Source organism: Notothenia rossii (assembly GCF_949606895.1).
Source record: "Notothenia rossii genome assembly, chromosome: 2".
Lineage (NCBI taxonomy): Eukaryota > Metazoa > Chordata > Actinopteri > Perciformes > Nototheniidae > Notothenia > Notothenia rossii.
This window is the reverse complement of record NC_136904.1, coordinates 77,563,327-77,585,409: the sequence shown is the minus strand read 5'-3', so window position 1 is coordinate 77,585,409 and position 22,083 is coordinate 77,563,327. Positions and strand designations below refer to the sequence as shown.

General features: G+C 39.7%; 1 protein-coding gene across 2 annotated transcripts; it reads right to left on the bottom strand.

The window, feature by feature from the left end:
* Positions 1 to 1,211: 1,211 nt before the first annotated feature.
* On the bottom strand, positions 1,212 to 21,985 carry sacs2 (sacsin molecular chaperone 2). Of its 2 annotated transcripts, XM_079663303.1 has the most exons (8): positions 21,920 to 21,985; positions 20,521 to 20,566; positions 19,288 to 19,375; positions 18,882 to 18,993; positions 15,942 to 16,088; positions 14,408 to 15,839; positions 14,102 to 14,190; positions 1,212 to 14,000 (listed from the first exon to the last, which is right to left on the bottom strand). In XM_079663303.1, the coding sequence occupies exons 2-8, from the start codon at positions 20,547 to 20,549 to the stop codon at positions 3,061 to 3,063; spliced, it is 12,837 nt and encodes a 4,278-aa protein (XP_079519429.1). In that variant the 5' UTR covers positions 20,550 to 20,566; positions 21,920 to 21,985; the 3' UTR covers positions 1,212 to 3,060. The 2 variants fall into 2 exon arrangements, with proteins under 2 accessions (XP_079519429.1, XP_079519428.1); XM_079663302.1 differs by lacking the exon at positions 21,920 to 21,985 and having other exon boundaries at positions 20,521 to 21,014.
* Positions 21,986 to 22,083: the final 98 nt, after the last annotated feature.

The window sequence follows — 22,083 nt, the reverse complement described above, 5'->3', positions numbered from 1 at the left end:
CTCACTGTCAGCTTCTTGAGAAAACGACGCCTACACAGGTGTGTTCAATATCCCAGGTGATTAGCCCCGTTGCCCAGGGTGACGTGGACAGAGCTAAGAATTTCATGACATCAATTCAATTTACTAATCCTGAGCCAACATGTGACCTGTCTTTTAGTCTGTTTGAAAAATAAAGATGTTTCGCTATGGAAAACCAAATAATAATAATAATGGAATCCTTTACCAGGATATTTCCAATAACAGAATCATCAAAATCATTAAGAGGCGATCCAAAATAAAAACACACAATGTAGTCTTGTCTTTAAAAAAAGTATCATAAGAATCATCTTCCAGTTGTAATTGTCTCTGTACCAAAAATGTGAAAATAAAGCATATGCAGTACAATAATGAATGTAAAAGGGTCATATGAAATTGCTTGCAGGGTGCTATGCTATTGACTTTAGTTGAAGGAAGAGTTTATATAAGAGCAAACTTTGTCACTCCAGGGTCCTTCGAACTTGCCAAACAATGCAGGGCTTAGGAGATAAGGAAAACATATTTATGATATTTAAAACCTAAAAGCTATATCAAACAATAAGCTCTTAAAGTAAATGCATTTTCAATATATTTTAATATGATCATGTCGTTGTGTTGGCAATAAGCTATAGTAGCAAGAATATAACCTCCATGTTGTGGGATACATAATAAACGATGTGGGTGCCAAGGGGCTCACGTTACCTACAGTGGGTGCTATTTGTGGGGTATTATCAGTTTACCCTACAAGGTACCACAAAGCTAACAATTTAATCAAAAACATTCTGTTAAGACCCTTGCAGGTATTGGAAGAGATCTATTCAGACACGAACACATTTAAATCCTCAGCATAGGTTTACAAAGTGTGCTTTTGAACACTTTGTATCCCCTTTTTAATGACTAGCGTTGCAACAGTAAAGCAACTTTTAAAGGTGTCATATGACTGAACATTTCTGATCCTCTCGCCTACATATTTAATGTTATCTTTTATTATTGACAGTATTGCATAAATCTCCCTCAAGCAACAGGTGTGGCAACCCAATAAAAGAGAACTAACTGATTATCCTTTTCCAGGAAGTGCCAATATAGAGAATAGAAAAGGACAGAGGTAGAACAACTCACAGGTTTGAGTGATAGTGTCTAGCCCTGGACACATTTACTGTGGTATTTTAAAAAAAGACATGACGTTTAATCCTTGATTGAATTGCTTTATTTTCGTTTTTTAATAGATGTAAAAAGTTCAAACAAAAAAAGTGTAATAGTGAAGAAACTCAATTATGTGGCATTTGTACTTTCCAAAAAAAGTGGAACAGGGATTATATTGACCCTGAGTAAGTAGTAATAAATGATAACAGAACATCACATTCAATAATTCATATATTTCTGGTTATGCCATTGTTTCTTTGACTTATTGATAACTCAGTGAAACTCAGTGTTTAGAAAACTGTGAGGAAAAAGTCATACAGCCATCATTTTGGTCCTCAATGTAAAGGTTAACAACATGCAAAAAAAATATTGATATTTTTACAACAGTCATACATATTATATTGGTTGTCACAGTTAGAAATTGTAAATGTTTATAACAATGCTGAACAAAAAAAAATTATGATTGCATTTTTAGAAAGTATTTCAAATAAAGTAATAATATATAAGTAAAACAGAGATTATATTGGACCTAGTGGACAGGTATAAATGATAATAAAGTACAAAGAAAAGTCATACAGATTTTATATTGGACCTCAGTGAGTTTTAACCGTTTACAACATTTCAAAGAAAATCTTGATATTTTCATAAAAAGTCATACAGACAATAAATTGGTCCTCACTTTGAGTAGTTGTACATTTGAAGAACAAGAATAAAAAATACAAATAAAGTAATACAGAGTTTAAAGTGATCCCAAGTGAGTGGTCATAAACGACAACTTTGTATAAATATAACTTCCTTGGTTTAATTTCCATAACAAAATAATAGAGGGCTTATGGGTCCTGAGTGAGTAGTCAAAACTCTTCAACAATACTCAAAATATCATATTTACATTTCAATGGCCTTTCATTGGCTTCAGAAACTCAATTATGTGGCATTTGTACTTTCCAAAAAAAGTGGAACAGGGATTATATTGACCCTGAGTAAGTAGTAATAAATGATAAAATAACATATAACATCACATTCAATAATTCATATATTTCTGGTTATGCCATTGTTTCTTTGACTTATTGATAACTCAGTGAAACTCAGTGTTTAGAAAACTGTGAGGAACAAGTCATACAGCCATCATTTTGGTCCTCAGTGCAACAACAACACGCAACAAAATTATATTGATATTTTTACAACAGTCATACATATATTATATTGGTCGTCATAGTTAAAAATTGTGAATGTTTATAACAATGCTGAACAAAAAAAAGATTATAATTGCATTTTTAGAAAGTATTTAAAATAAAGTAATAATATATAAGTAAAAGAGAGATTATATTGGACCTAGTGGATAGGTATAAATGATAATAAAGTAAAAATAAAAGTCATACAGATTTTATATTGGACCTCAGTGAGTTTTAACCGTTTACAACATTTCAAAGAAAATCTTGATATTTTCATAAAAAGTCATACAGACAATAAATTGGTCCTCACTTTGAGTAGTTGTACATTTGTAGAACAATAATAAAAAAAGTAAAAGTAATACAGAGTTTAAAGTGATCCCAAGTGAGTGGTCATAAACGACAACTTTGTATAAATATAACTTCCTTGGTTTAATTTCCATAACAAAATAATAGAGGGCCTATCGGTCCTGAGTGAGTAGTCAAAACTCTTCAACAATACTCAAAATATCATATCTACATTACAATGGCCTTTCATTGGCTTCAGAAAGTCCCTACATTACACACACATTTTATGTCAGCCTTTTGACTGATATATGTTCTTTTCAACAAATGGTACTATTATTTTCTTCAGAGTAATGTTTTAATAGAAGAATATGGCTAATGCCATTTTACATGTCAAACAAACCTAAATTGACCCTACCAACACGACGTGTCAGTTTGTCTTGAATCCCTAATTTAAATATTCCTCGACTAAACTCAGAAGCTCAGATGCGCTCTCCAGTGCCAACAACTCATTCTCTGGTTTGAACTGCTCATTTGGAATATGGGGAAATGGATGGCAGTTTGGATACTGAGTCTTTTTGTCGTCCACTCCCAACGCCTTCAGATTCCTCACTATTTGAGGAAGAACTCTCAGTTTGAGGTGGTAGACGGAAACTTGTGCTGCAAGGGATAAAATGGAGCTGCTGGTGGGATGCTGACCATCTCTCTTATACTTTGCAGCTGTGAGAGACTTTTCCACTGCTTGATGGACTTTGAACAGACACCACTCTGTGCTCGCCCCACTGACGTCTTTGTAGGCTGCGTCGAGATCACAGCGAGCTTGTCTTCTCCAGCGTTGGGCCTCTTCTTTGTTTGGTCTTGGGACATTTTCATTATGTGTCCAAAAATTGTAGGAACGGTTGCTTCTGGAGAATCTGTCTCTAGCATTTCTGTGATGCCTGGCCTCCTGATTCCATTCATCATAGAAGTTCCTGAAGTCTGATCTTCCGCTTGAATGAGATGAGCCTGTATTTTGGCCTTTGCCCTTCCCTTTGCTGAGCTCAGCAATTTGATTATGCAGGTATTTGAATGCCTCAGTGGCAAGATCTATGCAGTCAAGGTTTTTGTCAGGATGCCATCTAAGGTAAAGTCGTTTGATGGCTTTATGCTTTTCCTCCACAGGAAGAGTCCAAATCTCTTTTAAACATTTGTCAATTTCCATTTTAGCTTCTTCAAGAGAGGCTGGTGAGGATCTCGTAGAAGAGGAACTTGTAGTTGATGGTTTGGAAGAATGTGGCACAGCTCCTTCTAGTGGGACAATGTCCATGCAAGAAGTATCAGCAGATGTAGAAGCAGCAGAACTCCCTTTAGGTTCTGGTTTCTTTTGTCGTTTAAACTGATACAGGTCCAGACAACTGACTTCAATGGGCTCATCTTCTCCAATTTCTATTTTGTATCTGTGTGAATATGGTCCCGACTGCCCAGGCAGTTCTTCAACAATAACTGCATAGATATACTTGTTGTTGGTGCTGTAGCCAACATATTCACCCTCTTCAAAGTTATTGAGGATGTTCATGTCTAAGGAATCATGCCATTCCAGTGGGATTTCGGTTCCAGGGGCTGGTGGATTGCGGAAAATGCTTTGAGTTTCAGCACTGTCATGGATCCGATTCTTAGCAAGAGTTTTCAGAACATCTTGCATATTGTCACACGTGAGAAGGTGCACGAGGACCATTAGGTGTTTCGATCCAAATATGTTACCTAAAAGAACATTAATCTCCATTGTCAATGTCATATTGATGTCACTTAAGACCCTAGGAATTATGTCGTTGTTGTGTTTCAAGTAAAATATGCAGCCTTGTTGCTCTTGTTTGACAAAAACATCGGTTTGAGAGGCAGTCTGGTGTAGTGGCTGTTTATTCACCCAAAGCTCAGTTTTTAGACTTTTGCAGCACACAATCTGAATTCTGCCAAAAGTCTTCTTGCACATCTCAGTAGCATCTTCTTGTGTTATTTCCCCCTTGGACTGGTCTCTGATAAGACAAATGAGTCCATGTATAAATGCTTCTGAGGACAAATGACTTTCAAACCATCCACTAAATTCACAGTCAGCACCAAGTTCACAACGCTGCATGTGAGATTCCACTACTTTCTCTTCAGTGAATTGAGACAGCATATTAGGCGTAAAGGTCTGAGGCAGCAATCGCAGCAATCGGTGATGCTCATACATATCATCGCCTAAGTGACACTCACTAAGTTTCTCAAGCAACAGAAACTTATTCTCAAGCGCTTTTTCCAACCTTTTGCTCTCAAACACTGTATCATTGTAGTAGAGTTTGCAGGATGGGTATACTTTACCATCTACTGCAGGAAGATAAAAAGTCATTGAATCATCAACAAGGGACTGGTTTCCTTGAGTTTTGATTGACCTGAAAAACTGCTCAACAGCACGTTTCACAGTTTTCAGTTGGTTTGGGTTGAGATGGGGTTTCTCGCAGGAATCAGCATAAACTGCCGCCAGAACATTACAATACTGCACTGCTGTAGGTGTGTCCTTAACACCAATTTGCTTGAAGAACTTTGAAAAGATCACATCATTCTCAGAAATGTTGTACAAATACGGTCTGAACTCGCGCTCGTGCAGGAGTGAAAAATAAGTATCATCAGGCTTTGCAAGTTCTTTGTCTTTTTCAACCAAAACCACAGGAAGACCAGCCAATGTTTGGACTTCAAACGTGTTTGCTTGCAGGTATGCATATGCACTTCGAAAAACCTCAGCACGGGTTTGGATCAACTTTTGATCTTTACAGGGCGACTGACAGATGTTCCTCATGTTACTGGCGACACAGTTTGGCGGCGGTTGTTCATGAGCTCCAGCTTTATTCATCTTTTCCACGACTTCCTCTGACTTATAAACAGGTAGATGTATAATTGGCATTGAGGACCAAATCAGTTCTTGATGCTTGGCTTCACTGTCTATCAAAGACCCCCTGATTTTAACAGTAGTTCTCTCAGCCACAATTGGTTTGTGGTAATTTTGCAGTTCTTCTTTAATTTTCATAGGAAAAATGAACTTGATGTCAGCCATTTCCTCCAGAAACATTTCCTTTTCGAGCTTGTCCTTAATCTGTATATTTAAGGTTGCTTCGAATATTAAGAATGACTTTGGTTCCAAATCTTTAAGGTCACCATTTCCTTTTGCTTCTGATTCTAACTGGTGTGCAAAGTTTAATATGTCATCTTTTGACACAACATGATTCATTCCAAGGTCTCTCAGTAACTTCTTTGGCTCTGGTTGAAAAAGCCCTTCACACAAGACAGTCCAAAATCTCTCAGGCACAAACCTCTCTTTGGGCAATATTTGTCTGTACAGCTCAACACTCTCATCAAAGAAGTATGATGCCTTCTCCAATGTGCCTTGAGAATTGGCAATCAATTTCACTGCCTTCATTGAGGAGATGATTGTTTTCCTGCACTTACAATGAATGAATTGTGGTGTCAGTAAGAGTTTGAGGCAGTGAAGCTTCTGCGTCCCATTGAGCGTGTTTACAACAGGCAGAATAAACTTCATGAAATAGTCCAAATCAGTCATTATTTGGATTTTCAATGTTTCTGCTAGACTGCTGTTTGCAGGACTGTTTTTGAGAAAAGTGCTGTTGCTGCCAGATAGGGAGAACAAATCCGGAAATGTCTTTGAATATGCGCTGTTGAGGATGAACACCTCTTTAGGTCCATCAATCCTTACTCGTTCACCATGTATTGTTTCAAATATTGGCAAAGATTTGAGCTTCCTTTGATATTCTTGTTTGTCTTTGGACTTGGATACTCCAGACTGCAGGTCACACTGAAGCTCTTTCAACTCCTCAATTGAAAGCTGGGAAAACTCTGAGTGCTTTATGTTGTAGAGCTGCTCCAACACAGAGCTTTTATCATTCACATCCATAAGTTCAGAGTAAATAAGTAAACGTTGTTCTACAGGCATCTCAAAGAAGAATCTGCCTTCAAGCGCCATAAAACCAAGTTTAAAAAGGATGCCTGATATGTCCTCTCCAGAGGTGCTCTTAATCACACTCGGCATGTCTTTCATTGTTTTCAGGAAGTGTTTGTTGTTCAACCTTGGACACACAACAGGTAAAATGCAGCAGTCGCTGAAGAGCTGCCTAACATCACTTAATGTCAGGCTTTCTTCATCACCCTTAGATGTTGCAGGTTTAATTTCACTTGTTAAGAACTTCCAAAGTAATTTCAACCACTTCAACATTGTCTCATGTGGGACAAGAAGACCACTTTGTGGATCAACTTCACAGCTCTGAAGAAGTTGCTGAATTAACGGCTTCAGATATTTAGTTGCACAGGGAACTGTCAATCCTTTGACAAGGTTTAAAGTTCGTAGAGCATCAATGTTCTCTCCGTTTGTCTGAAAGTCTGCAAATTCTTCCTTGTAGGCAAAGAACAGACTCTCATAACTCGATATCAGCTTGGGAGATTTGGAGTCAAACACTCTCAAAACATTATCACTTGTGAGAAGAAGTGGAAGTCCATTGAGTGTAATGGAGTTATCTTTTGCTGTCTTTTTAAAGTCTTTTAAGCAGAAACTCAAGAGCTCAGAACATCTTTTTCCATCTCTGATCAAGGTGGCAGTTATGGGCAGGGGTAAATCCTTTTCTGTTTTGGTTGGGTCATTGACGGTTATTTCTCTGAGGAAAGTCTGCACACTTGAAGGATTCACATCTCTTACGGCGATGCCTGCAGATCTGAAACTTTTCCAAACATTTTGCATGAAAGAAGGTACCAATTTCATTCCAAGATCTTCCAAAATTGGCATTATCCTATCTTTTTCCCAGTGTGTGAGATAAGGTGCCTTAGTGTTTTCATTTTCTCTGACATTACACCAGGAAAAAGAATATGTCTTCAATTCTTGGCCTGCAACATTGCGTGTTGAACTCCTCAAAACTGGAATCACATTAAGACCTTTTTCTTCGATTGATCTGTAAACCTCATGTATCATTTCATGCCAATCCTGGCCAACATGTTTGGACACAGTTGGCCAAAAACACAAGTAGAATGAATCAATACTTGTATAAGTGATTTTCTTTTCTGCAGAGTGGTGGCAGATGTACTGAAGGAGATCAGCATAAAGTGGAGCAATGACATTCTGTTTCAAAGATTCATTCCAGTTAGATTTGAGACTTTGCCCATCTTCTTTCCAAAGGCCTCTTCTGGCAGAATCTACCTCAAAGTTTGCGTTGACATGCACTGGCAGTCCAGTTGTTCCTGGCAAAGGAAGTGAGCAAAAGGCTTGTCCAATAAAACAGATGTTTCTAGGTGGGGCTTTAACAGATAACTTTGAGCTCACACGTGCCGCTATTGCTGCTTGAGGAAGTTTTTTTGGAAGTGTTAGGTCTCCTTTGCCACTGTTTTTGAATGTCCCAAATTGTTCTGCAATGATCCATTTACTTTGTCTTTTATCGGAGGTTGAAATGAGTGCATTGTATATAGCCTTGTCTGGCGTGATTGGTTTGTCAGATTGCAGCGCATTTTGTTGAAGCTTAACAAAAGCATCTTTACTTTCTCTGCTTTCCTGTGGTAGGCATTTTTCAACCATAAAGATTGTTTTGAGATTCCCTGAATGTTCATTGATTTCATGGACCTCTATTTTGCAGATGTTTTTCAGAAACAGAATCAGTCCTTCAGGATCTTTAGAGAGTGCAGAGCAAAGTTCGTTCATGTCATGCTCTGTGACTCCCTGCTGTGATATTTTAGAGCTGTTTGCCATGGTACCGATTCTTAAGGGTAATCTGAACATGGTGCCATCTTTAAGGGGAAATTTGTCTGGAAGAAAGGATTTGTACACATCCATGTACATGTTCTTAAAAGTGTCAGCTAGTTTATAGCCAGTTCCAGCTGGTGGTTTGTCTGAATGACTATCAATGAATTTTTGATTGGGATCGGAAATGCAGAGTAGTTTATCCCCAGTGAGGATGGAGGGGCAGTCAGTCAGATGGTAAACAGAGTTGAATCCTACTCCGTATTTCCCTGTCTTCCCTGGAGAGTTGCGCTTTCCTCCTTCTCCCAGCTGTTGGATGCCCTTCAGGTCATCATCAGAAAACACTTTGTTGTTGAAAACACACAGTGCTGGACCCTGCAGTTTGTTCCATTTCTTTCCAAATGTTTTTTCTGTGCCATGCTGTCGTTTGTCCCAAACAAAGTGAATTTCAGTTGCCTCTGCATCATCAGCATTTTGGATGAGCTCTTTAAGGATATCTTTCTTTGATGGATATGCTGAAATTATGTTTTTAATTCGAACAGTTAGTTGTTCCTGCTGTTCAAAATGAAAAGCAAATGGTGAAATGTTCTCAACTGTATAGTTTTGCAGGGTATGATGCCTTGTAGTTTTGATTCCAAAGTGACAAGCCATAGCACGTTGGATGTCCTTGTGACATAATGTCACACCTGGATCAACTGCCATCCATGGGCTGTCATTGAAAAACATCTCAGCTGCAGGTTGTAGAACATCATGTACATTGGGTAGCAGACAGTTGGTTGTTTTATCTTTGGTCTCATATATTCCTCTGAGAATTGTGAGACAAATCAAAAGGTCTTTCTTTGGCAGGGTCTTGTTGCCATGTTCAGAGTGTATTTCCTGCAGCACAGTTAGACGCTGACTTGTTGTAAATGATTTTTCAACTCCTACATTTTCCCAGAGCCTCCCAAAACCCTTAAAGGCAGTTGGAAGTACATAGAGATAGGGTTTTGCTTCAAATTGCTCACTTTCCGCAACACAGTTTACATTAATAAATGTACTGCCAACAAGAATGAACGGGAATGAATTTGCCCTCTCTGAAACAAAAGTGGTATCCCCAAAACCACTGAGCCACTGATCAAGAAACTTATAGCATTCACTTGCTATTTTGTGAAGCATGGATGTATCAATAGATTGAGATTGCTCACATGCTTCTTTCAGTTGTTGGAGCACTTCGTCAGGCCCTGGATTGACTTGAACTCCCAAAACTTGCAGGAGTGGATCAGTGTTGCATATTTCCAGATTGGTGTGATCCAGCACGTGTTGTGTCATGTTAACAAGTGGGGAGCGTGTTTCACCAAAAATATCCGTTGGCCTTCTAAATGTGACATTTCTTTCCATTTTTGTATCACCGGGGGAAAATGCTGGGAGAAATTCAGTCATCCTCAGTGTGTCCCAGTGGACAGAGCCTTCATCACTCATGTGATTCTTCATAAGTTCAAGCAGGCAATTTAAATGACCACATGCTTTCTTTTTGTCAAAGCTCCAGGTCCGGGGAATTGTGCGTGCTTTCTCTGTGATTTCTTCCAATGGGAGATGATCATTTGCCATTCCAAGTTCCAACAAGCGTTTAATCCTTTTGGGGGAGCAAAAGTCATTTTTGGTACCACAGAGTAAGCGTCCGTCTTCTGGTTCAAAGAGACAGGCCACTTTGCCCGATGGATTCACAAGTTTCCTGATATGCTGGAGCTGTCCGCCTGTTGTGGGGATGCATGGATAGCAGACCAGAAGTTCGTCAAGTTCTTTGATATTAAGGTCGATCGCATGCAGCACAAGAGTATCCCTACTCTTAGGGTCCATGGTGTCAAGGTTGTTGAACACAGCCTCTTGGTAAAACGTGTCCCAGTTCCATGTTCTATTCAGCAAGGCCTCCTCTAGGCCAGACCGTTTGAAGCTATTTCTCAACCACAGTGGAAGAGAAACAACATGGTTGGGTGCTTTGACATGTGTCTTGCACACTTGCACTGCAAGTTCACTGATGTCTTTATCCTCTTCGATACTCTTGTGTAGAAATATGGCACTGTTCATTGAGCACCAATGTTCTCCATCACTAAAGAGCTCTCGGCAAATGGAAGGCTGAGCTATGGCGGAGTACAATGCATCAACCAAGGGCTTGAAAGTGTCACTCACTTTCTCTCTGTCAGGCCAAAAGGTATGATAACAATATGTTTCCAGTTGCTTGTTTTCAGACATTTTCTTTAGTGCCAAAAGTGCAGAAATATATGCTGTCACTACAGGATCCTCAAGAAGGGCTTTGTTCCACTCATGTTTCACACCACTTTCCCACAGACCTTTGCGGTTGCTTGTCACAGCAAATGTTCCATTTACATTGACTGGAAGACCAGTGTGAATGGACAGAGGAAGGAAGCAAAATGCCTGTCCTACAAGATCTGTTTGTAGTGGGGCCAGCTTCCCAGTTCCTGGATTCTTTTGCAAAGGCACAGCAATCCCCCCGATGGGCAAAGAGAACTTGGCTTGCTTGTTTTCTTGAAGGGCCATTTGCAAGGACTTATGTGTCCCAAAGCAGTTGTAAAGGAGCCAGGACTGGACTTCAGTTTCACCAGATTGCTGACTAGTTATTTGGACAATGTTGACTGTGCAGCAGTGAATGACCTCTTTGCATTTCCCATCAAGTTTCATTAATACTTTCTCAGCTTGCTGCTGCTTGGACACGCTTGATTCGTCAGGAATCCTGATTGTACTCTCAGTGGTTTTGGAGACATTGAAGACTGTTTCTATTTCGTTATCTCTTGGTGGGGTTGATGCATTGTTTGAGATACTTTGTAAAGATAACATATTGATGTTCTTCAAAAAAAGCAGGTGCGTTTGTGAATTGTTTGTAAAGTGCTGTTGAAAAGTGATGATTTGTTGTTTGTTAAACACTTTTTCACTTATTTCTGACATGATAGCCTCTTCTTCAGTTCGAAAAGGTAGTTTGATCAGAGTACCTGGATATGGTTCAGGGGGACTTTGGCTTCTGAAATTGCAATCAAAAATGCGTTCATATGGTGCAAACTGACCAGGAAAGCAATGGAAAAGGTGTTTCTTTGAGAGATCCAGCTTGAGTCCAGGATTTGTTTTATGTTTGATGTGTTTCGTGAGGTGGGTTACATTTGGATCAAGTATGAGAAGACTGTTGCCACTCAGGATAGAAGGAACATCTGTTACATGATACACAGTATTAAATCCAAGTCCAAACTTTCCAATTTTTTCCACTTTGTTTTCTTTTGACGCAGAGCCAACTCTGACAATATTGTTCCAATCCTCAGCTGTGAATTGCTCATTATTAAATGCCCAAAGGCAAGGTCCCTGACAAAGGGCCATGTCAGGGTCAATGAGACTTTCAGGGGAGTCTTTGTGCACTCGTAAATCCACCATGAACTTGCAGGCTTTTGCCCCAGCATCCTCTGCATTTTGAATGATCTCTTTGAAGATGTCTCTTTCTTCATCATACTCCTTAAGGATGTTCTTAATCCTCGTTGTTATCGGTTCAGATTGTCCAAACTGTTCTATTCCCACTAACTCTGGATCGAGAATGTAGGTACTAAGAAATCTGATGTTAAACCATTCAGCAGCTGCTTTTGTGATATCTTCATGTAGAACATGAACTTCCTCCTGGCTGTACTTGATCTCTTTCAACCCACTTTTGCTCACATCACAGAAGACTGCTGTTGACAGTGGTTTAAGGGTATGTTGTTCACCCTGAATGAGAACTGGCACTGGGGTATCATCCTGAACCGTCTTCTTCTCTTTCCACAGCCACTTAAGAATCTCTATTGACACTTTTACCTCAGAGGAAGTTGCAAAAGGCTGTTGGGTTTCTTCAATGGTTTTCTGGATAGAATGGAGAATGCCAACAATGTCTTGATCTGAAAGCAATGATTTTAGTCCAAACTCCTGAAGCAAACTCTTGTATGGCAAAAATTCATTTGGAACCTTCCTAATATAAGAACTCAGATCAAGATTTCGTGGGTAGTCTAGAACCAGATCCTGTGGTGATACAAACTGGTCGTGGCTCCACAGCCAGTGTGTATCCTTTTTCATCTTCCGTGAAAATTCAGTTATGTGGTCTTGCATGTGTTTGTAAATGCTATGCAGCTTTCTTTTAAAATCCACATTTGTGTTAGGATCAGTCATTTTCTGTGCTTTTGATGTCAGAGCAGACAAATTCTCTATCACTTTTTCAGGTGGGGGTAGGCGTTTGAGACCAAGTTGGCTGCTAACTCTGTCACTGAAAGTACCCAGAGGCATTACATGCTCAACAATGTCCTCATAATCAGAATGTCTTGTTTCATCAGGGCAGAAGAAACAACTTCTCTGAGATGTGTCATTGCCGTACGTTTTATCATTACCAGGCTTAGTACATGGGATCCATTTTAGCATGTTGATGCAATGAGGCTGCTCAGGGGAAAACTTAAACAGATCATTAGTATCCAACATCTTCAAGAGCACCTGAGCTCTATTAAGAGCCTCAGTTTGAGAGTCAACATGCGCTTTGTCAATCAGTGTGGCAGCATGCAAGAAGTGCTCCGGTGACACATCTACTTCTTTGTTTAGTAAGCCAAGATCCGTTAGGCTTTGAAGCATCTGTGATGTGCCAGTGTAAAGAGGTGGAGGGAAGAAATCTGACTCGAAAATGACTTTAAAGGTTTTAATTCTTGGATCAAAAAAGGCTGAGGGTTTTTTCAGTTCTCCATTCACTTCAATGAAGCTCAAATCCTTACATCTTTGTTTCAAGGTCTGATTTTGAGAGAAAAGGATAGCTCCATTCTGTAAAATCCAAGTCATGATTTTCTCAGTGTCTTCTCTTCTGCAAGCCCTGCTCTCAATACAGTCAATAAGGAGATGAGCTGCTTCAGCAGTGTCCAAAGGTTTAACTTTGAGCAGCTGTAACAGTCTGTGATCAGCCTCTGTTGCACACCGCACAACTGAATCAGGCATAGGGAAATCTGTTGGTACTTTTAGACCAGACATCAGAAGCACAGCCTGTTTTGATTGAGCTGCAACACATGATCCATTCATGGTTTGAAACAGAGGCAACTTTGAGAGTAAATCTTTCTCAGTGACTGAGAGACTATCAAGACGAGAGAGATAATCTTTCAGTTCTTCTCGTGCTCCGTGAGAGGCAGTTTTGAGATCTCTGATGAGATTCTGAGAATCTAGGTTCACCAATACTTTCATGACACTCCTTGGAGATGGGCACAGCACATATGAGTCAAGGTCTTCGTGTTTGAGCCAGTCGTTTTCTCTTACCGCTGTGCCACCAAGTTTGTTCACCAACTCAGTTATTTTTTCTGGCAAGTTCACCTGCTTTCTCTTCTGAAAAATTAAGGTTGTCTTCTGCTCTAGTTTAGCTAGTGATACTGGCTGACTGACTGACAGGGGACTGACTGGTATCAATGGTAATCCAATGAAATTACTTAACTCTTTGAAGTGAGTGTTGAGAAATGTCCAGAACTCTTGGAGCCACTCTAAAGGTGGATGTTGATTGCTGCTGACATCCCAGGTAACATGGCCCTTGCTCATCTGCTTCCAGTCCTGTGGCAAAAACCTCTTTGTATATTCAGCCACCCGTTTTGCATCAATGTTGATGACCTTGAAAATATCTGGAAAATTGGTTAAAATACATTCATTAGTGAGTGAATACATACATATGACAGATGTTATGCATTTTTAAATCGCTATACTATAAAATGATTTCTCTTACTTTCTCTTGCCAGTTTTTTCAGGTGGGCACTGCAGGCTGGACGGAGATCATCGGGGATGAAGAGGTGTTTGCAGAATGGTAGCAAGACTCTGGACAAAGGATACATTTGTTGAATAGGCATGTAACAAAAACAAAGACATTTGTATATCATTTAAGTTGAGAAGCCTTCAATATATTTTCCAATAAATACAATTGTATTGTTTTTACCAATCTGTACTGTAGATTGGATTTGGGCAACATTTAAACTTAGTATAGATGTAGTAGTAAATAAAAGAGAAAAAACATCTAAAAAGAAAATAAACCTACCTTGGAAATTCATTGCTGTCAATCAAAGCAGTGTCCTCCTCTCTGTCTGTGAACGATCTGAAGGAGCCATCGTTGAGCGGAAGCAGCTGAAGACCTTCCAGTTCTCTGTATTTTTCATCACTTAGAATGAACTCCAAAAGGCAGAGTTTGTCATGTTTAGAGATAGTGTGCACGTCAATCCTGCGGAGCGAGCCCCTTATGAAAGCTGGAGTCACGTGTTTTAGGGTGTCTAGGTGTGGATAGGCCTCATTTATAGCACTTGCAACACTGCCTGGTAAGGTGACAAGATTTTCTCCACAGGAAACCAAAGTCCTTTTAATTGCCGCCAATATGTCACTGCTTGTTGGACCATTACAGGGGAACACAGCTTCTGATGGAGTGATAAACTTTCTTTCATCTTCGGCAAGAGAGAGGACAGCAACCTTCTGCCTGAATAAGTGATCAAGAACATCCAGAGCAACGGCATGCCATTTGCGTTTGTGCTTTATCTGGGCAATATCTGGCCACAGATCGTACACTGAAGAGACAGGCAGATGATCTTGTTGTGCAAGGTTGATAGCATCTTGAATGATCATGATGTATGCCTGTGGTAGCACCTCCTTCATCAGCAATTCATTCCACACCGCATGTTCGTCATGTTGCTGGTCTTCCTCTTGCCACTTGATCTCTCTTCTGTTGTCTGTGAGGCCAAAGCATGCGTTGATATAAACTGGGAGTCCGGTCTTATTGGATTCATTGTTTGGTAGGGGGAGAAAGCAGCTCAATCTGCTATCACTACTCTCTCTCTTCTCACCACAAGGGAATGCCAAGTCAACTTGAGGGAAAAAGCTCAACTTTTTCGCAAGTGAATCAAGATGTTCTACATTTCCTTCTTTCATGGTACATGTTGTTAAAAGCCATTTTGTTTCTTTGTGGTCTTCTGAGTTGAGGGTTATTACTTTGAATCTTGTTGAACTCTCAATGATTGAATCGTCTTTTGACTCCAGAACGACATCTGTGGAGATCGAGGATTTCACTTCAAGCCTGGTTTTAACGGTGCCATGCATGTTGATATGTATCAAGGAAACAGAGGTCACATTTTTCAGGAACAGGAGACTTAAATCTGCATCCGCAATGAAGCTATCAAAAAGCTCAACCACCCTGTCAGAGTCATAGAGATTATCTGAAATATCTGATGCCTCTTTGCGCAAAGGGAACCTGAAAATTGTCCCGTCAAAGTGTTGATCCTCGTTGATTACTGTTGACCATTCTTTTCTGCCAACAAGCGAAACTATATCTCGAAAAGGTTGGAACTGGTCATGCATCTCTATTAGAGCTTCCTGGTGTTCTGCATCATCCAAAGACCACAAAAACCCGCTATTTCTTTGTCCAAATATTTTTTCTTGGGGGTCCATCATGCCGAGGTGATCTGAACTGAATATACTGGGCACATCTGTGAAGAAAGTGGATCAACATTGTCATATTTAGTAACTCTGCATTTTCTCTAAGGACTAAAACTTAAACTGAGACAATCTGTATCTTTATGTAGTTTTACCTGTTATGTGGTAAACAGAGTTGAAGCCGATTCCAAACCTCCCAACTTTGTTTGGGTCATTGCGCTTCACACTCCTCCCTGCCATCTGAATTCCCTCCCAGTCCTCATCAGTGAAGGCTGCATTGTTGTATGCATAGAGAGCAGGACCTTTGAATAAAAAATAAAAAATTAGATTTGATGAAAAGTGCTTGAAACATTAGATCAGAGCATTTGTGCATGTTCTTTAATTTTCTTCGGTCTCTATAATTGCTTGTTTTGGATGCTATCCATGCATATATTAAATGGGCTAGAAATATAGGAAAGGCTGAGGGTGTAAACATATGTTTCTGCTTTTACAGTGCCCTCAATGTCAAATTGAGAACCTTTGATTGATTTCAGTAATATTGTAATGTTGTGGTGTTTAGTTTCATGTGGTGACTACTGTTTACTGTATATGTTACAGGTAACATAAAATGCAGAAACTGCCTGTAACGGTCTGAGAAATGTTTATATTTGGATGTTCATTTGTGTGCATTTCTTATCAATTTATGATTTTGTAAATGTGTGTGTAATTAGACAATTGTAAAATGTAGAGTATTATCTGGATAGCAAAATGTAGAATTGTTCACATTTGGGATGTGGTCGGTGAGTCACATGACCACAGTCAGGTCAGAAGGCATTGCCATGGAAACGCATGCCGTTAGCATAATCTACAGCAGTGTTTCTCAAACTTTTTCATACCAAGGACCACTTAACCAATAAAAAAACACTCGCGGACCACCTAACTCCACAAATATCCAAAATCACATCGTTTTTCAAGAACAGTTTACAAATCGCCTGAAAATGGTACAAACAAGTGGCAACATGTGTGATGAAGGTGTTGCACTGGGCTATATCATGCAATCGTTAAAAACTTAAGCTCGCTCCATTGCGGAGATATTCCCGCGAGAGTGCGGAAAGCTTTAATTGATTAATTAATTTCAAATGTGACATTTTACCAATATACTCACGGACCACTATTGGGCGCTCACGGACTACCAGTGGTCAGCGGACCACACTTTGAGAAGCACTGATCTACAGGGTTTAAGAGGCGCACACGGTAAATGTTTCTCTTTTGTTGATATGTGTGTTAATATTTAGCGTATGCTTTGATTTTGCTAATGTGTTAGGTGTTACGATTTAATGTAAACTTTCAACTGTTAATTTCTTATAGTTTACACGTTGTCTTCGGAGAAAGAGAGCGAGAGGGAGAGAATAAACCTTCAAAAAAGACATCAGTATGTTCGTGGCCTTATTTATTGGACCGGTGTAGCTACACTGCCTTAACTGATAATAAACGACATAGCATTTTAGACCCTGATGCCATGTTATCAAGTGATCATGTACTTAGGGTCGCTCGAAGGGTGAGAAGCCTGGTATTGACAAAAAAGAGGAATTGAGTGGTAATGAGAAAAAAATACTTGACACACATCCTCTTTGGTGAACCACACTGGAGTATGGGAGGAAACCCACATGAAAAAAAGCATAATTTAAAGACTCCAAAGGGGGAGCTGAGCAGGACTTACATTTGAGTATTACACCTTTTCATTAGAAGCCTCAACACTATGGCCCTTTCTCATTTCTCTAACTCCCCCCCTCGACTCCTATCCTCGAGACTTAATCCTGCCCACAGGAGATGCGAGCGGAGGAGCCGAGGAGGGGAACCGAGGAGAGAGGAGGGGAAGCAGCAGGCGGTTAGAGAAATGAGAACTCCTCTCCTCTGAGCGGTCATTTTAAAGAGACGTCCATTAATGATGACAGGAGGCACAGCAGCCCTCTGTCTGATGGACAGATGTGTTCATGACGACTTATATATTTACTTTGATTCATTCACAGTGCGGTATAATGAGACAATAACAGGCTACAGATGCGGACACACACACACATATATATATATATATATATATATATATATACAATTTCAGAATTAAACAGAGCACTCTCATAATAACGTAACGCAATCAGAGACTCCCCTCTCTGGTCGCTACAATGAGGAAAATAAATTACGGGCCAAAAGTTTTATTTACAAGTATTAAAAGTAAGCAGAAGACACCAAACCAACTGAGACCTGTCTGTCCGCTGCATCTACGCACACACTGTACCACACACACCTACACACTGTACCACACACACCTACACACTGTACCACACACACCTACACACTGTGCCACACACACCTACACCACACACACGCATCTACAGCTCCTAAAACAGGCTACAGCCGTTGTGTATTTTATTATGTGAAGAACTAAATGGTTTTAGAAAAATATTGACTCTTTGTTTGTAGATATCTACTAAACTAAAGAAAATAAAGAGAGTAGGCCTGTTATAATGAGTGATATATATTATACACACTGCTCAGCTTTCTGCACGGACCTCACAGCTGTTCTCACTGTAAACATAGCGTCGCGATGAAAGCAGTTAATAAAATAATATCCAGGGGATGCACGCAGAGCTGTCATTGGCTGACATAAGTCCGGCCGTGCGTCACGACTCTTTGAAACATCTCTGTTCCCGGAAATGCATCCACGAAGGAGCCTAGGAGGACCCATCAGTGTATCCTCGGTTATAGCTCCTCCAGAGAGCCTCCTCGACGCTCGATCCTCGGTCCTCGAAGTGCATTTAGACAAATGAGATGTTCTTCAACATGGCGCGCTGAAATTAATTTCCGGGTCACTACCGGAGGACTGAGGAGTCGAGGAGGGGGATTTGATGAAATGAGAAAGGGCCTAAGTCATCAAGCTACCTCTCCTTTATCCTTTAAATGCATACAAACTGATGTTGATAACCACGATAGAGCATGGCTATTTTATGAACATTATTACATTAACATAACACTACAGTGGGACTGGAACCAGCTCTCCCCTGAGCCAAAGATTGGCGCACTATCCCACTGCGCCAAAACCTCCCCATCCCACATACCTTGGTATTTTCCCAATTCATCAGTCCACAGGCGCTCAGTCCCATAGCTTCTGTCATCGTGTATGAAAACCACTTCCGTGGCTTTAGCATCATCTGCATTCTGAATCAGCTCCTGTTGACAAATACATTCAAATCAATTACCATTAACAGAGCATGACAAGCTCCAAATCGGGGCTACACAAGAGCAAAGTTAACGTCCCTGCAGACCATTATTCCACCTTTACATGCGTTTCACTTAAGTTGCCTAATGGACCTCCTCTCACTGTGTAGGTGCGTACAAACTGCACTTGATTCGGCATTCCCTCACCTGTCTGATGGTTTTGTTGTACCTGATAGGGTGGTATAATACCCCTTTGTCATTCTTATTAGTACATAGTGTTGGGTAAAATCAGAGCATTTAACCCACCTTCAAAATTTGTCCACCATCTGGATATCGTCGTAGAATATCTTGTAGGTAGTCAATGAAGGGCGGTGCTGTTGCCCCGAAGGACGTTCTGAACCAAACATGAGGATAAAAGAGTGATGAACAAAAGTGAAAATCCCTGCAGGGTGAGTCTTCTTTAAACAAGGTATGAAGAGCTGGAATTTGAAACAAGTTCAACCAGCAGGTACTTTTGACTAATCTTTAGCCATAGGGTCTAAGTGTCTACTTGAAGTAAGATGATGATATATATGCTGCCATAAAATGTATTGCGACCCATAATATTAAGTATATTATTTGTGACTTTGCCCTCTTATACGCAATTAATTGATAAAATGCCACTTAAACGTGACTTGTATGGAGAGGAATTTTGAATTGTGTAGCATGTGTTAGGGCTGCTCAATTAATCGTATTTTAAATCGCAATTAAATCAACTGTTAAAAACATACTGTTCAACATTTTTTTTTCAATAAATAGATGTTTTCAAATTAAATGGATAATCGTTTTTAATAATCGTGATATAAATTATTGACCCAAATAATCGAGATTATGATTTTTGCCATAATCAAGCAGTCCTAGCATGTGTTAAATTAATGTAAGTCATTTATATGTGTTGTGTTTAATCAGTCACACAAATAACCTCTACACCATCACACAGCACTTTGAATAACAAAATGATCGTGCTTAGGAAGTTTAAAAAGTGAGAACAATAATGTACAATTGAATATAAGGTGATATTATTTTCTCATACAAAATCAAAACACTAACGTGTACTGTATGAAATGTGTCTTTAGGGTGAGTTACTAAATCTGTCCAGGGACTACAAATGAAAAATAGCCTCTTGGCTAACTCTGGCACATTTACAGAAATGTTCATTAATGTGCACTGTGTAGTGCCGAGAGATAGGGAGTCAGAGGCGGTGCAAGGAAGGTGCAAAATGGTACTTTAATAGAGAGCAGAATAGGACATGTTGTCGGGTCGCAGCCCAGGACGACAAGAGAAAGAGCCAGGAGGGCACACACTATATATAGGTAACATGTCCGTGTGGTAACAATAGCTGCAACTGTAGTTCCAAGTTTGAATTATGTCCCAGTGGTTAAATAGGTGGTCACCAAAACTGTCCCTTTTAAATAAATGAATAAATAAATAAATAAAACACTCCAAAAAACAGATCAGGGCACTCCCTGGGCTGCGGGTTAAGAGACAGTTGAAACTCACCGACTTTTTTTCTTAGTATTCAAACTCATCCCTCCTGGCAAAGATTCTGTAAGAGATAAAAAAAATGTTGCATTAGCTTGCAGGAAAAAACGTCCCTTTTTATTCATATGTGATGACCACACCTGCTGGCATACATATTAGAAATGTCACAAGCTCCTCTGCACATACTTTAGTTTTCTATAGTAGGCTAGAATCTCAACTCCGTTGAGTTGTGTTGACCTCAAACCCATTGCACACCAATCAGCAGATACATAATGACACATTGCTTTTGTTTCATGCTTCATACAGGTACTTCTAGGGTTTTCAATGTCATTGGTAGAATGTTAGTGTCTTGTTTTAGTGCACCTTAGTTGTTTTTTAAACCGCTTTGGTAACCAGTGGCGGCTGGTGGAAAATATTTTTGGTGGGGCTGTTGATATAGTGAGTAAAACATTTTTTTGGGGGAGAAATGACCCCTTAAATTGGAACTTCTGGTGATGTAATGGCCTCATAAAATCGTGGTTCTAGGGCCAGGCTGAGTCGGGCTGAGTATGCTAAACTAACTGCGGTCAAGCCAGCCTCCACTCGGGAAAACCTAGTCAAGCCAGCCCTCACGTGATATTGCGGTGCGCGAATATCCTATGCATTACGGTAGAGTAAAAGAAAATCATCCCTCTGTGTTTAGATGAGAATAAAACAAAAACTGTCCAGTATCAAAGACTCATTTCACTTCATGGTGATAGCAGGACATCCCATCTAGTCACTCAGAAAAAATCAGGACATTCTGATGTAGAGTATCAAAATAAAAGACCTTTGAAATCTCTATTGCATGAGCTATCATCCCTGTTTTTAGATGAGAATAAAACAAAAAACTGTCCAGTATCATAGATCCATCTCACTCCAGGGTGATAGCAGGACACCCCATGTCGTCACTCAGAAAAAATCAGGACATTCTGATGTACAGTTTCAAAATAAAAGACCTTTGAAGTCTCATATTTGAGCTATCATCCCTGTCCCCAAAGGTCTTTTATTTTGAAACTGTACATCAGAATGTCCTGATTTTTTCTGAGTGACGACATGGGGTGTCCTGCTATCACCCTGGAGTGAGATGGATCTATGATACTGGACAGTTTTTGTTTTTGTTTCACAATAACTCCAAAGCAGGAAATAAACCAATAAAATGCAAAAAACAAATCCTAATTATACATACAGGGATGGTGAATGAAGTATGAGCATTCTACTTTTTTTTAATCTTTATAAATCAGAACCTTTTATTTCACTGGTATCAAAATAGTCCTCTATAAAAATTGTTAGATTTCCTCATATACAGTATAACCTAAAACATACTTTTATTTAATCAGATGCTAATAAAAATAACACAAAAGTTAAAAAATCTAAATGGAAACAACAGTAGGCCTACCTCATTCATATTTGAAGAGTTGTCCGTTCGGTTCAGCTTGTGCGAAGTTTGTCAAATAAATGATGTTTCATCAGTTCTCCTATTTATAAAGGCTGCTGATGTCCAACCCCTAATCGTCGTTTCCCGGCACATACAGTGTGTCTTTCGTTTTCCAAACAAGTCAA